The sequence below is a fragment of the Coregonus lavaretus genome (assembly GCF_964263955.1).
Source record: "Coregonus lavaretus genome assembly, chromosome: 9".
Classification (NCBI taxonomy): Eukaryota; Metazoa; Chordata; class Actinopteri; order Salmoniformes; family Salmonidae; genus Coregonus; species Coregonus lavaretus.
Genome location: NC_139996.1, coordinates 34214527 through 34231470, shown reverse-complemented (window position 1 = coordinate 34231470; position 16944 = coordinate 34214527). Strand labels below are relative to the sequence as shown.

At 43.4% G+C, this 16944-nt stretch overlaps 1 protein-coding gene across 1 annotated transcript in view; it reads right to left on the bottom strand.

Moving 5' to 3' along the window:
- lonp2 (lon peptidase 2, peroxisomal) overlaps nucleotides 1-16493 on the bottom strand; it is a 31962-nt gene extending 15469 nt beyond the window's left edge. The window contains exons 1-8 of the mRNA XM_084168769.1: nucleotides 16139-16493; nucleotides 13267-13519; nucleotides 11735-11866; nucleotides 11435-11557; nucleotides 10658-10821; nucleotides 9087-9181; nucleotides 8292-8550; nucleotides 4087-4228 (exon numbers count right to left, since the gene is read on the bottom strand). Of these exons, the coding sequence (XP_084024895.1) occupies nucleotides 4087-4228; nucleotides 8292-8550; nucleotides 9087-9181; nucleotides 10658-10821; nucleotides 11435-11557; nucleotides 11735-11866; nucleotides 13267-13519; nucleotides 16139-16371 (1401 nt within the window). The 5' untranslated portion in view covers nucleotides 16372-16493. The remainder of the gene's footprint in view (nucleotides 1-4086; nucleotides 4229-8291; nucleotides 8551-9086; nucleotides 9182-10657; nucleotides 10822-11434; nucleotides 11558-11734; nucleotides 11867-13266; nucleotides 13520-16138) is intronic.
- Nucleotides 16494-16944: the final 451 nt, after the last annotated feature.

The following is a 16944-nucleotide window of genomic DNA, read 5'->3' as shown; positions in this document are numbered from 1 at the left end:
AGGGGCTACAGCAGCACCTAGATCTTCTGCACAGATCCTGTCAGACCTGGGCCCTGACAGTAAATCTCAGTAAGACAAAAATAATGATGTTCCAAAAAAGGTCCAGTTCCCAGGACCACAAATACAAATTCCACCTAGACACCGTTGCCATAGAGCACACAAAAAACTATACATACCTCAGCCTAAACATCAGCGCCACAGGTAACTTCCACAAAGCTGTGAACGATCTGAGAGACAAGGCAAGAAGGGCCTTCTATGCCATCAAAAGGGTCATAGAATTCGACATACCAATTAGGATCTGGCTAAAAATACTTGAATCAGTTATAGAACCCATTGCCCTTTATGGTTGTGAGGTCTGGGGTCCGCTCACCAACCAATAATTCACAAAATGGGACAAACACCAAATTGAGACTCTGCATGCAGAATTCTGCAAAAATATCCTCAGTGTACAACGAAAAACACCAAATAATGCATGCAGAGCAGAATTAGGCCGATACCCGCTAATTATCAAAATCCAGAAAAGAGCTGTTAAATTCTATAACCACTTAAAAGGAAGCGATTCCCAAACCTTCCATAACAAAGCCATCACCTACAGAGAGATGAACTTGGAGAAGAGTCCCCTAAGTAAGCTGGTCCTGGGGCTCTGTTCACAAACACAAACAGACCCCACAGAGCCCCAGGACAACAACAACAGAAGTAGACCCAACCAAATCATGAGAAAACAAAAAGAGAATTACTTGACACATCGGAAAGAACAAACAAAAAAACAGCGCAAACTATAATGCTATTTGGCCCTAAACAGAGAGTGCACAGTGGCAGAATACCTGACCACTGTGACTGACCCAAACTTAAGGAAAGCTTTGACTATGTACAGACTCAGTGAGCATAGCCTTGCTATTGAGAAAGGCCGCCGTTGGCAGACCTGGCTCTCAAGAGAAGACAGGCTATGTGCACACTGCCCACAAAATGAGGTAGAAACTGAGCTGCACTTCCTAACCTCCTGCCAAATGTATGACCATATTAGAGACACATATTTCCCTCAGATTACAGCGATCCACAAAGAATTCAAAAACAAACCCAATTTTGATAAACTCCCTTATCTACTGGGTGAAAAACCACAGTGTGCCATCACAGCTGCAAGATTTGTGACCTGTTGCCACAAGAAAAGGGCAACCAGTGAAGAACAAACACCATTGTAAATACAACCCATATTTATGTTTATTTATTTTCCCATTTGTACATTGTTACAACACTGTATATATACATAATGACATTTGAAATGTCTTTATTATTTTGGAACTTCTGAGTGTAACGTTTACTGTTAATATTTATTGTTTATTTCACTTTTGATTACCATCTACAGTGGGGGGAAAAAGTATTTAGTCAGCCACCAATTGTGCAAGTTCTCCCACTTAAAAAGATGAGAGAGGCCTGTAATTTTCATCATAGGTACACGTCAACTATGACAGAGAAATTGAGAATTTTTTTTCCAGAAAATCACATTGTAGGATTTTTAATGAATTTATTTGCAAATTATGGTGGAAAATATGTATTTGGTCACCTACAAACAAGCAAGATTTCTGGCTCTCACAGACCTGTAACTTCTTCTTTAAGAGGCTCCTCTGTCCTCCACTCGTTACCTGTATTAATGGCACCTGTTTGAACTTGTTATCAGTATAAAAGACACCTGTCCACAACCTCAAACAGTCACACTCCAAACTCCACTATGGCCAAGACCAAAGAGCTGTCAAAGGACACCAGAAACAAAATTATAGACCTGCACCAGGCTGGGAAGACTGAATCTGCAATAGGTAAGCAGCTTGGTTTGAAGAAATCAACTGTGGGAGCAATTATTAGGAAATGGAAGACATACAAGACCACTGATAATCTCCCTCGATCTGGGGCTCCACGCAAGATCTCACCCCGTGGGGTCAAAATGATCACAAGAATGGTGAGCAAAAATCCCAGAACCACATGGGGGGACCTAGTGAATGACCTGCAGAGAGCTGGGACCAAAGTAACAAAGCCTACCATCAGTAACACACTACGCCGCCAGGGACTCAAATCCTGCAGTGCCAGACGTGTCCCCCTGCTTAAGCCAGTACATGTCCAGGCCCGTCTGAAGTTTGCTAGAGTGCATTTGGATGATCCAGAAGAGGATTGGGAGAATGTCATATGGTCAGATGAAACCAAAATAGAACTTTTTGGTAAAAACTCAACTCGTCGTGTTTGGAGGACAAAGAATGCTGAGTTGCATCCAAAGAACACCATACCTACTGTGAAGCATGGGGGTGGAAACATCATGCTTTGGGGCTGTTTTTCTGCAAAGGGACCAGGACGACTGATCCGTGTAAAGGAAAGAATGAATGGGGCCATGTATCGTGAGATTTTGAGTGAAAACCTCCTTCCATCAGCAAGGGCATTGAAGATGAAACGTGGCTGGGTCTTTCAGCATGACAATGATCCCAAACACACCGCCCGGGCAACGAAGGAGTGGCTTCGTAAGAAGCATTTCAAGGTCCTGGAGTGGCCTAGCCAGTCTCCAGATCTCAATCCCATAGAAAATCTTTGGAGGGAGTTGAAAGTCTGTGTTGCCCAGCGACAGCCCCAAAACATCACTGCTCTAGGAGATCTGCATGGAGGAATGGGCCAAAGTACCAGCAACAGTGTGTGAAAACCTTGTGAAGACTTATAGAAAACATTTGACCTGTGTCATTGCCAACAAAGGGTATATAACAAAGTATTGAGAAACTTTTGTTATTGACCAAATACTTATTTTCCACCATAATTTGCAAATAAATTCATTAAAAATCCTACAATGTGATTTTCTGGATATTTTTTTCTCATTTTGTCTGTCATAGTTGACGTGTACATATGATGAAAATTACAGGCCTCTCTCATCTTTTTAAGTGGGAGAACTTGCACAATTGGTGGCTGACTAAATACTTTTTTTCCCCACTGTACTTCACTTGCTTTGGCGATGTTAACATACGTTTCCCATGCCAATAAAGCCCTTAAATTGAAATTGAATTGAGAGTGAGAGAGAGAGAGAGAGAGAGAGGAAGAAAAAGAGAGAGAGGGAGAGTGAGAGTAAGAAGGTGGAATGTAGAATGCAGCAGAATAGTGCACCTGGTGGGTAATTCTGTGACTGAGCCTGAAGTTTTGGTTTGGCTGTGATGTGGTCTGCAAACACTGGCTCCCAGAAAGCAGGACTACATTACCACGCCAATAGATAAAAGGATTAAAGCAAAACCAAACAAACAGACCTACAGAGGGAGCATGTGGAAGCACGCAAGAGGGTTTTTAAACTAGGAGTGTGCGAGTGTGTGAAAGTGTGTGTGTGTAACAGAGAGAGACAGCGTGTGGCATGTCTGAGTAGTGCGCACCATTCCCACTTGGGGGTCAAGCTTGGGCTTGAGGCTAGTGAGGCTGTTATCGGAGCTAGCTGTAATGCATTCTCACTGAGATTAATCTTCTCTTCTCCTGGTATCAGCAAGGCTAATCACACTGCTGTAGATAGGTAGGTATCCCGCTCACCTAAATATAGCTACTCACGTCTTCAGGCCATCACACTAATTGAGTCTGAGACTCCTCACATACATTCAGTGGTGAGTGAGTGAGTGAGTGAGTGAGTGTGGACACTACAGTGCTCATTTGTCTCTGTCCATCACTGCAATGGGGATTCTTAATCCCTCCTCTCCCATTGTGTTTCCAGGAAGTGAAGTGGGACAGTCATGCACCATAGGAGCTGATAACTCCAGCAGGAAGTGGAGCAGGGCCAGGTGAACCAGCCCAAGTCACAGACCTACCTCCAGGGGACTACTGGGTCTTTTTAGAGATCAGACAGATGTTGACTTCTTACATGCAGACTTTTTTGATAAGTTTTGTTTACTCCATCCTCCTCTATATATAATCTATGTAGAATCTTATCACTCTCTGCCTGCCTGTCTGGATGAGTCTCTGTCCATCTCCCTGTATCGCTCAATCCCTCTCTCCTTTCCTACCTCTTCCCCCCTGTACTCCATATGGTTTGTATCAGAGAGACCACTAGGCTGCCCCCTGGTCTGGTGGTCCCAGATTTCTCACCTCCAGCAGGGCAGAGGCAGGGTCTCCCTGCAGACTCTTGCCTAGCTTGTCCACCTCGTCCAGCAGGAAAACAGGGTTGTTGACTCCCACAGTCTTCAGCCCATTGATAATGCGGCCGGGCATGCTGCCCACGTACGTCCTCCTGTAGACAGGGAGCGAAAGGGCATCATGTTAGACAGAGAGACCAGTACATACAGTGAGGGGAAAAAAGTATTTGATCCCCTGCTGATTTTGTACATTTGCCCACTGACAAATAAATGATCAGTCTATAATTTTAATGGTAGGTTTATTTGAACAGTGAGAGACAGAATAACAACAACAAAATCCAGAAAAACGCATGAGGGAAATAAGTATTTGACCCCCTCTCAATCAGAAACATTTCTGGCTCCCAGGTGTCTTTTATACAGGTAACGAGCAGAGATTAGGAGCACACTCTTAAAGAGAGTGCTCCTAATCTCAGTTTGTTACCTGGATAAAAGACACCTGTCCACAGAAGCAATCAATCAATCAGATTCTAAACTCTCCACCATGGCCAAGACCAAAGAGCTCTCCAAGGATGTCAGGGACAAGATTGTAGACCTACACAAGGCTGGAATGGGCTACAAGACCATCGCCAAGCAGCTTGGTGAGAAGGTGACAACAGTTGGTGCGATTATTCGCAAATGGAAGAAACACAAAATAACTGTCAATCTTCCTCGGCCTGGGGCTCCATGCAAGATCTCACCTCGTGGAGTTGCAATGATCATGAGAACGGTGAGAAATCAGCCCAGAACTACACGGGAGGATCTTGTCAATGATCTCAAGGCAGCTGGGACCATAGTCACCAAGAAAACAATTGGTAACACACTTTCTATGGGATTAAAGGTCTCCAGACCTTAATCCCATAGAAAATCTGTGGAGGGAGCTGAAGGTTCGAGTTGCCAAACGTAAGGCTCGAAACCTTAATGACTTGGAGAAGATCTGCAAAGAGGAGTGGGACAAAATCCCTCCTGAGATGTGTGCAAACCTGGTGGCCAACTACAAGAAACGTCTGACCTCTGTGATTGCCAACAAAGGTTTTGCCACCAAGTACTAAGTCATGTTTTGCAGAGGGGTCAAATACTTATTTCCCTCATTCAAATGCAAATCAATTTATAACATTTTTGACATGCGTTTTTCTGGATTTTCTTGTTGTTATTCGGTCTCTCACTGTTCAAATAAACCTACCATTAAAATTATAGACTGATAATTTCTTTGTCAGTGGGCAAACGTACAAAATCAGCAGGGGATCAAATACTTTTTTCCCTCACTGTAGAGTACAGAAAATGGGGTGCAGAAAGGAAAGGAGGCAAAAGGAGGAAGAAGAGAGTGTGATAGATAAGGAGCACAGAGAAACAAAAATGCAAGCAAAACAAGAGAGAAAGGTGTGCAGTGAGATAATGATAGGACGGAGAGAGAATCAATGGAAGGGGAAAGATTAAAAACAACGAAGGTAAAAGCCAAAACAGGATGCTTAAACAACGTGCTGGACCATGTATACACAAATATCCTTGATGCGTACAAAGCCATACCCTGCCCCCACTTCAGCCAATCAGATCACGTCTCTCTGTTCCTACTACAAGCAGCAACTCAAGAGGGAGCCACCAACACAGAGAATAGTGAGGCGCTGGACAGAGGCGGCAGACTCAATACTGCAGGACTGTCTTGAGAATCCACCCAGGACTCATCCATCAACATTGAGGAATATAGACTACATGACCAAATGTATGTGGACACCTGCTCGTCGAACATCTCATTCCAAAATCATGGGCATTAATATGGAGTTGGTCCCCCCTTTGCTGCTATAACAGCCTCCACTCTTCTGGGAAGGCTTTCCACTAGATGTTGGAACATTGCTGCGGGGACTTGCTTCCATTCAGCCTCAACAGCATTAGTGAGGTCGGGCACTGATGTTGGGCGATTAGGCCTGGCTCGCAGTCGGCGTTTCAATTCATCCCAAAGGTGTTCGATGGGGTTGAGGTAGTGGCTCTGTGTAGGCCAATCAAGTTCTTCCACACAGATCTCGACAAACCATTTCTGTACGGACCTCGCTTTGTGCACGGGGGCATTGTTATGCTGAAACAGTAAAGGGCCTTCCCCAAACTGTTGCCACAAAGTTGGATGCACAGACTCGCCAAGGCCCTGTGTAGCTCAGTTGGTAGAGCATGGCGCTTGCAAAGCCAGGGTTGTGGGTTCGATTCCCACGGGGGGCCAGTATGAAAAAAAAAAAAATGCACTCACTAACTGTAAGTCGCTCTGGATAAGAGCGTCTGCTAAATGACTAAAATGTAAATGTAATGTCATTGTATGCTGTAGCGTTAAGATTTCCCTTCACTGGAACTAAGGGGCCTAGCCCGAACCATGAAAAACAGCCCCGGACCATTATTCCTCCTCCACCAAACTTTACAGTTGGCACTATGCATTGGGGCAGGTAGCATTCTCCTAGCATCCGCCAAACCCAGATTCGTCCGTCGGACTGCCAGTTAGTGAAGCGTGATTCATCACTCCAGAGAACGCGTTTCCACTGCTCCAGAGTCCAATGGCGGCGAGCTTTACACCACCCCAGCCGACACTTGGCATTGCGCATGGTGATGTTAGGCTTGTGTGTGGCTGCTCGGCCATGAAGCTCCTGACGAACAGTTATTGTGCTGACGTTGCTTCCAGAGGCAGTTTGTAACTCGGTAGTGAATGTTGCAACCGAGGACAGACGATTTTTACACACTACGCGCTTCAGCACATTGACTCTGCACCGGTACTCGTTATTTTTATTTATTGTGTTACTATTTTCTATTTTTATTTGCACATTTTCTTACTTTTTAACTCTGCATTGTTGGGAAAGGGCTCGTAAGTAAGGATTTCACGGTCTACACCTGTTGTATTCGCCATATGTGACAAATAAAATTTGATTTACACTAACACTACAGCACACAAACACTAGGTAAGACTGAACCAGCATGAACCTAACTCACATCCCGGCCCCACACTTATTAGGGTAAACACACGCGCTATCTACACTTGAAACCACATCAAAACACACAACAGGCAGCTTCCTAAACTGCAGTGGTGGGTTGTTTGGTGTGGTGTCACAATTGATGCATGAGACTGGAGGCTGGGGGCTATGGATAAACTCAGAGACACAGGAAGGACCTGCCCGGACCTGAAGGCTGAGATGTCATTGTCCCGCCGAGTCTCCATAGTGACAGGCGAACAAAGCAACATGAAAGATTACATCATGCTTCCACTCCTAGTTTTCCCTCTCATGTTTACTCACATTGCAAAGGGCTGTATACACCGAGTGAACAAAACATTAGGAACACATGCTCGTTCCATGACAGACTGACCAGGTGAATCCAGGTGAAAGCTTTGATCCCTCATTGATGTCACTTGTTAAATTCACTTAAATCAGTGTAGATGAAGGGGAGGAGACAGGTTAAAGAAGGATTTTTAAGCCTCAAGACAATTGAGACATGGATTGTGTATGTGTGCCATTCAGAGGATGAATGGGAAAGACAAAAGATTTAAGTGCCTTTAAATGGGGTATGGTAGTAGGTGCCAGGCGCACCCGTTTGAGCGTGTCAAGAACTGCAACGCTGCTGGGTTTTTCACGCTCAACAGTTTTCCGTGTTTATCAAGAATGGTCCACCACCCAAAGGACATCCAGCCAACTTGACACAACTGTGGGAAGCATGTGTCAACATGGGCCAGCATCCTTGTGGAATGCTTTCGACACCTTGTAGAGTCCATGCCCCGACGAATTGAGGCTGTTCTGAGGGAAAAGGGAGGTGCAACTCAATATGAGGAAGATGTTCCTAATGTTCTGTACACTCAGTGTATATGTATTGTCTGTACAGACCGCACTTTTCTACCTGAACCTTTTATATCTACTATTGTTGACCCACATCTGTCTCCACCTATCAACCATGACCACTGGTGAGTTACAGAAAAGGCCTAACTCATGTTGAACTACTTTTACCATGAGATGTGCTGCACTCTGACTTCTGGCCAGACAATGTCGGTACCTTCGTTGTTATAATATATGTGGACTTACCCTCCCCACTCTCTTAAGACAGAATATAATGTATGTCTATAGGGGTTTCATTTCCTGTGCAGAATACAATTTACAGACACAGCTGCCTGCCTGCCCACCCATTCATCCCCACCTCCATCCTCTGCCCTCTCCAGTGTACCTATGCCCGCGGATGTCAGACTGGTCACACACCCCTCCGAGGGCGATGCGGTGGAACTCCCTGCCCAGGGTACGGGCGATGGAGCGCCCCACACTGGTCTTGCCCACCCCAGGTGGCCCCACGAAGCACAGGATGGGCCCCTTGAGGGTGCTCTTCAGCTGCCTCACAGCCAGGTACTCCAGCACTCTCCTCTTCAGCTTCTCCATGGCATAGTGGTCGTTGTCCAACAGCACCCGTGCAGCGTGGATATCAAGACAGTCTGCAGAGACCGTGAGGAGCAGGGTTTAATTCCAACACCGTGAATATTCTCAAAGACCTCATCTAATGTCAACCAAGTGATTCTAATAACCATTCATCTAGATTGTAATAAAACATTTTGTTTTATGTAGCTACATGACTAAGCAGAAGTATGGTATGGACTCGTAATGCTGAATCATATAAACAAATGTCCTCAATACTCTCAGACATGTCTAATGACTGGCTCCCTCTGCTGGTTCTGATTAGTATAGAGGACAACGCAACTAGTGGCAAAATATGATATTGAGCTCCCTCCAGTGGTAGAAGCCTTTTGTTCCATTTTAAATAGAGAAAGAGTTCCAAAGAGAGCTGTGGTGATGACTCCCTCCTGGTACTCTTTGCTTACTACCCCTTGTCCCGATTTTCAAGGTATAATGTGCATATGGTGTGCTCTGTATGTATGGATATATACATTTATACATTTAATTAATGAAGTGTAAATTAATTAATTAATTAACCTGAGATTGTAGTGGTGTCATGGTGGTGTACTGTGCATACCTGTGGTACTTTTGCTCCAGGGCAATTCCACCATAAGATCCAGGTAGTTTCGGGTGAGAGCGTACTCTGGCATAGACTGGGGCATCTTCTTCAATCTGTGTAGATTATCATACAGTGCCTTCAGAAAGTATTCACACCCCTTGACTTTTTCTAGATTTGGTTGTGTTACAGCCTGAATTTAAAATGGATTAAATTGAGATTGTGTCACTAGCCTACACACACATTACCCCATAATGTCAAAGTGGAAATATGTTTTTAGAAATGTTTACAAATTAATAAAAAAATTAAAAGCTGAAAAGTCTTGAGTCAATAAGTATTCAACCCCTTTTGTTATGACAAGCCTAAATAAGTTCAGGAGTAAATATGTGCTTAACAAGTCACATAATAAGTTGCATGAACTCAGTGTGTGCAATGATAGTGTTTAACATGATTTTTGAATGACTACCTCATCTCTGTAGCCCACATACACAATTATCTGTAAACTCCCTCAGTCAAGCAGTACATTTCAAAAACAGATTCAACCACAAAGACCAGAAGGGCACCTATTGGTAGACATTGAATATCCCTTTGAGCATGTTGAAGTTATTAATTACGCTTTGGATGGTGTATCAATACACCCAGTCACTACAAAGACACAGGTGTCCTTCCTAACTCAGTTGCCGGAGAGGAATTTCACCATGAGGCCAATGGTGACTTTAAAACAGTTACAGAGTTTAATGGCTGTGATAGGAGAAAACTGAGGATGGGATCAACAACATTCTAGTTACTCCACAATACTAACCTAAATGACAGAGTAAAAAGAAGGATGCCTGTGCAGAATAAAAATACTCCAAAACATGCATCCTGTTTGCAATAAGGCACTAAAGTACAACTGCAACAAATGTGGCAAAGAAATGAACTGTCCTGAATACAAAGCATTATGTTTGGGGCAAATTCAACACAACACAGTTTTTTTAGAATAAAAAGAAACCGAATTCAGCTAAGCACAGGCAAAATCCTAGAGGAAAAACTGGTTCAGTCTGCTTTCCAACAGACACTGGGAGACAAATTCACCTTTCAGTAGGACAATAACTTAAAACACATGCCAAATATACACTGGAGTTGCTTACCAAGATGACTGAGTGTACATAACATTACAACTTTTTTACAATCCAGGTGTGCAAAGCTCTTAGAGAGACTTACCCAGAAAGACTCACAGCTGTAATTGCTGTCAAATGTGATTCTAACACGTATTGATTCAGGGGGTTGAATACTTATTTAAATTAGATATTTCTGTATTTTGTTTTCTAAAAATGTGCTAAAATTTCTAAAAACATGTTTTCACTTTGTCATTATGGTGTATTGTGGGGTAGATGGGTGAGAAGAAAAAAAACTATTTAATCCATTTTGTATTCAGGCTGTAACACAACAAAATGTGGAATAAGTCAAGGGGTATGAATACTTTCTGAAGGCATTGTGTCTTGTGTCAATGCCACTACTATGGAAATATACACACATACACACTGCAAGTGTTCCCACAATACCAGGAAGTCTTAATACATTGAAATGGAAGGTAAACAAACTGTGGGTACCTTTTGAGCTCTTTGAGACACACACGCAAGGCAGGCTCTGGCATGTTCGCTCCTTTAACCTTCCTCTCCAGGACAGCAGTATCATCACCATCCTCATCATCACCCTCTTCATCCAAGGAGAACTGACGACCAGGAAGCACACCGCCTTTCCGTACAGCCAGCACCTGAGAGATAGGGGAGGGAAGAGTGCCAAGCATGAGACATACTGTATAATCTCTGCATTTCAATTCTAAGCAGGCACTGCCTCTGATCTTTTAGCATGCCCACAAGTGTGACACTTTTTCCTAGAAGAAATGCTAACAGTTGAGTAGTCTTTAGCATTCAAGCGTCAGCATGCTTCTGTTCGGCTGGCCGAATAGCCAAATGAGTGTGCTCGCATAGTCCCGTAAAATACTTTCGCTTGAAAAACTAGAAAAAAGTGTCAATAGTACTGTTTGTCCATTTTGAGATGCCGTAGCCAGTATACACTTCCTCGAACTAGTCAGAATTAATCTAAGATAACTCAAGAAATCTCTTTAATTTTGACGTTTTTGCCGAGGAGATCTTAGTCTAACTAAGATGTTTGGTGCAGTATTTCTCAATTAAAAAATGTGCATGAAAACGAGTTGTCTCTCGTTGAATGACAACAAAGACTTTATTAAAGAATCCCATACAGTTGACCAATCACGGACGAAGGGGCGTAGACTTTGTCTCCCGAACTTCGGCTGGCCTTCGAGAAATAGTTTGTGTGCCCGAAAAGCCGGAAAAACCCTTACTGAAGTATGCGGACTCCTTTACCCTTTTGTCATCGTCTGGTCTTGGTTTTCTGGTCTTCTGCAGCAGTTTGAGACCCTCAATCTGTCTGGTCAGCAGGGGGAGAGTCTTCTTAAAACGTTCCTCCAGACTCACTGCATCCAGAACCTGCATGTCCACATACATATACACTTACAGTGATATCAAAGCAGAAAGACACGCATATAGCTGATACATTCATGCCCTTATACAGGGAAGTCAATCAAAAATAATTGACATTTCTAAAAACTACACATGGTACATCAATGAACAAGCACCCACAGACACATAAACACATTGCTCTACCTGGAGCTTCTCTTTGTTGGAGGTACGAATCATAGAAACCAGGACATCAGGCAGGGTCTCTCTGGGGAGACTGTCCAAGAGCCTTCTCAGCTTGGCCACCACAGGAACAGACATGTCCAACATGCCTACCAACTAACACAGACACATAGAGAGGAAAGACAACAGTGAAGAAACGGTACACAGGGGACAGATATGAAACATGGACAGGGGTGGAGAGATAAGGGATCAAAGTCTCTGTGTACACCAGGCAGTAAATCTGTCTACGTAAACATACAGTGCTATGAAAAAGTATTTTTCTCTATTTTTGCATATTTGTGATACTGAATGTTATCAGATCTTCAAAACCTAGTATTAGATAAAGGGAACATAAGTGAATAAGTGAATAACACAACAATTACATATTTAGTTCATAAACAAAGTTATGCAACACCCAATTCCCCTGTGTGAAAAAGCAATTGCCCCCTTACTCTCAATAACTGGTTGTGCCACCTGGCGAAAACCAAACTCTGCATTCCACAGTAAGAACATCCTACCAAAGGTCAAGCATGGTGGTGGTGGTGTGATGGTTTGGGGATGCTTTGCTGCCTCAGGACCTGGACGACTTGCCTTAATAGAAGGAACCATGAATTCTGCTCTGTATCAGAGAATTCTACAGGAGAATGTCAGACCATCCGTCTGTGAGCTGAAGCTGAAGCGCAGCTGGGTCATGCAGCAAGACAATGATCCAAAACACACAATCAAGTCTACATGAAGCTAAAAAGCAACAAATTGGAAGTTTTGGAATGGCCTAGGCAAAGTCCAGACCTAATCCCAATTGAGATGTTGTGGCAGGATTTGAAACAAGCAGTTCATGCTTGAAAACCCACACGTCACTCAGTTAAAGCAGCTCTGCATCGAAGAGTGGGCCAAAATTCCTCCAATTCCTACAGGAAGCATTTGGTTGGAGTCATTGCAGCTAAAGGTGGCACAACCAGTTATTGAGTGTAAGGGGGCAATTACTTTTTCACACAGGGGAATTGGGTGTTGCATAACTTTGTTTATGAAATAAATATGTAATTGTTGTGTTATTTGTCCACTTATGTTCCCTTTATCTAATATTAGGTTTTGGTTGAAGATCTGATAACATTCAGTATCACAAATATGCAAAAGTAGAGAAAATTAGAAAGGGGGCAAATACTTTTTCATAGCACTGTATACCATGACATACATTACATTGGTGGATAATATTCCGTACAGTTACAGAAGAGTAGCCAAGCCTATTACCCACATTGAAGGAATCCTCATTTGCTATGCTAAAATAACATAAAGCCATAGCTTCTGGTCCTGTGTGGCTCAGAGTGTGGTGCTAACAACACCAGAACTGTGGGTTCGAGTCCCGCTGGGGTCACATACTAAAATACATGCATTCACGGTTACTGTACTATTAGTGGCTTTGGATAAAATCATCTGCTAAATGGTATATTATTCTAATATGACACACTTATACTGTAGATTCTATTAGTGAAAGTCAGGGATGCTGCTGTCACACCCACCTGCACAGCGGCCTGGTAGAACCTCTGGGACAGCTCCCCCAACTCTCCCTCTGGCCCGGCTGCCTCAGATATCTCCTTGGGGCTGGTGTACTGCTCCAGCTTATCCAGCTGCTCTACCTCAGCCATGGGGAAGGGCCCCTCCTTCAGCAGTTGGGCCACACGGAAGCGACACAGCCCTGTGATGAGTAGCGTGTAGTGGGGCTTGGGCCAATTACTGCCCACTACCTGCACCGCCAGCCCCGCCGTGCCAATACTGATAATTACAGAATGGAATGAAGCGAGGAAAAACAATCGTTCCTCCCAAATGACATCCTATAGTGCACTACTGTTGACCAGGGCACATAGGGCTCTGGTCAAAATTAAATTAGTGCACTACAGTGAGGGAAAAAAGTATTTGATCCCCTGCTGATTTTGAACGTTTGCCCACTGACAAAGACATGATCAGTCTATAATTTTAATGGTAGGTTTATTTGAACAGTGAGAGACAGAATAACAACAAGAAAATCCAGAAAAACGCATGTCAGAAATGTTATAAATTGATTTGCATTTTAATGAGGGAAATAAGTATTTGACCCCTCTGCAAAACATAACTTAGTACTTGGTGGCAAAACCCTTGTTGGCAATCACAGAGGTCAGACGTTTCTTGTAGTTGGCCACCAGGTTTGCACACATCTCAGGAGGGATTTTGTCCCACTCCTCTTTGCAGATCTTCTCCAAGTCATTTAAGGTTTCGAGGCTGACGTTTGGCAACTTGAACATTCAGCTAACTCCACAGATTTTCTATGGGATTAAGGTCTGGAGACTGGCTAGGCCACTCCAGGACCTTAATGTGCTTCTTCATGAGCCACTCCTTTGTTGCCTTGGCCATGTGTTTTGGGTCATTGTCATGCTGGAATACCCATCCACGACCCATTTTCAATGCCCTGGCTGAGGGAAAGAGGTTCTCACCCAAGATTTGACGGTACATGGCCCTGTCCATCATCCCTTTGATGCGGTGAAGTTGTCCTATCACCTTAGCAGAAAAACACCCCCAAAGCATAATGTTTCCACCTCCATGTTTGATGGTGGGGATGGTGTTCTTGGGGTCATAGGCAACATTCCTCCTCCTCCAAACACGGCGAGTTGAGTTGATGCCAAAGAGCTCCATTTTGGTCTCATCTGACCACAACACTTTCACCCAGTTCTCCTCTGAATCATTCAGATGTTCATTGGCAAACTTCAGACGGGCCTGTATATGTGCTTTCTTGAGCAGGGGGACCTTGCGGGCGCTGCAGGATGTCAGTCCTTCACGGCGTAGTGTGTTACCAATTGTTTTCTTGGTGACTATGGTCCCAGCTGCCTTGAGATCATTGACAAGATCCTCCCATGTAGTTCTGGGCTGATTCCTCACCGTTCTCATGATAATAATAATAATAATAATAATAATAATAATATGCCATTTAGCAGACGCTTTTATCCAAAGCGACTTACAGTCGTGCGTGCATACATTTTTTTTTGTGTATGGGTGGTCCCGGGAATCGAACCCACTACCTTGGCGTTACAAGCGCCGTGCTCTACCAGCTGAGCTACAGAGGACCATGATCATTGCAACTCCACGAGGTGAGATCTTGCATGGAGCCCCAGGCCAAGGGAGATTGACAGTTATTTTGTGTTTCTTCCATTTGCGAATAATCACACCAACTGTTGTCACCTTCTCACCAAGCTGCTTGGCGATGGTCTTGTAGCCCATTCCAGCCTTGTGTAGGTCTACAATCTTGTCCCTGACATCCTTGTTCGAGCTCTTTGGTCTTGGCCATGGTAGAGAGTTTGGAATCTGATTGATTGATTGCTTCTGTGGACAGGTGTCTTTTATACAGGTAACAAGCTGAGATTAGGAGCACTCCCTTTAAGAGTGTGCTCCTAATCTCAGCTCGTTACCTGTATAAAAGACACCTGGGAGCCAGAAATCTTTCTGATTGAGAGGGGGTCAAATACTTATTTCCCTCATTAAAATGCAAATCACTTTATAACATTTTGGACATGCGTTATTCTGGATTTTTGTATTGTTATTCTGTCTCTCACTGTTCAAATAAACCTACCATTAAAATGATAGACTGATCATTTCTTTGTCAGTGGGCAAACATACAAAATCAGCAGGGGATCAAATACTTTTTTCCCCTCACTGCATGTAGGGAATAGGGTGCCACTTGAGTTGCGGTCTCTGACCATAACATCTACAACACAGCTAGTGTACAGACAGTCAAAGCCAAAAGAGGAAGATATATGAAGAATGTTGTACCAGAGAAAATTGGGAATTATCAACATGATTTAACATTGGTGTCCTACTTCAGTTGTTGCAGTTATTAAAGCATAGAGGGACACATATTGCTACTTAGTAACCAGTAAACTAACACGGTTGTATCCTGCTAAATGCAAGGTTAAAGTCCATCTGAAGTTCAAACGACCTTTCTAGAACAACTTACAGGAGAGAGCATAGGAAAAAGTTTAAATTCCAATGTGAAAAATGTAAAGCATGATTTAGCTACCAAGTTAGTCCTATTTTCAAGAATCAAATAAATGTATTCTTAATAAGAAATAATATAACATACCTTACTGATAGCACCACCATCGTAAACATTTTGAAACATTCAAATAACATCACACTGCTATAATAGGCAGGACATGGCATAGTTTCCATTGAGTGAAGTTCAAGTACACTAGCTAGCTTTTCTCAATGTGACATTTAACTGACAGTGGTTGTTGTACAGCTAGCTAACTTAGTTACGTCATAGCTATACTACCACTTGACTACAACAGGTAACTGTTAGGTCTGCACAAAGACTGTTTGAGATGGCATGTAAAAAAGCAGAATTAGCTAACTACAGTTACCTACCTATGCAAAGGGGGGAGATCTTCAGTATCGTGTTCTGGATCTCGGGTGTTGGGGATCACCCCGATGATGGTGCTCTTCAGCGAGGTCCCCTTCAGCAGTCTGTTCTTCACCAGATGCATGTTCCTCGCCGTTTCAACACTGATCCGCATCGTCGAACCCGGTAAAAGCACCCCTTCATGGGTCAACAGCAGAGGCAGTCGACTTGGGATTTGGATACCGCTGTTGGAAGACATTATTTGAAGTTTTCCTACCTACCTAGCTTCAGGTCAATATGGACAAAATGTACTGTACTACTATCTACATCGGGTGACAGGCTAGAACGAATGACAAAACATTGCAAACTACGGCGTGCAGTAGGGGACAAACGCCCTCTGCTGGTCAAATGCATTGACATATAAACGCAACGCTCAGTGGAGTTTTCCGATGAAAATGTTTCAAAATTGATCCAGTGTTGTTTCTTAAAGACAGACGGTGTTCGTAAATTCACAGTGGAGTGCCAGAATGCGCTCTGGGCATTCTTAAATTCAGAGTATTGTCAGATTGACTGTTAGCAAATTCAGAGCGTATCGCTCTCGGAGCGCACACTGGACGCTCTGGCCGAGGAGTTTTTATTTTATTTTTATTTTGGATTATTACGTTTCAAATTACAATACAAAAAAAAAATACATAGGACATCACTACACGTATATTTTATCTGAAGAAACAAAATAACACTCAAGTTAAAAAAATGTAATCACTACACATGAATTGAGCATGTTGAGGTGACTAAACTGTTTGGAGTAACCCTGGATTGTAAACTGTCATGG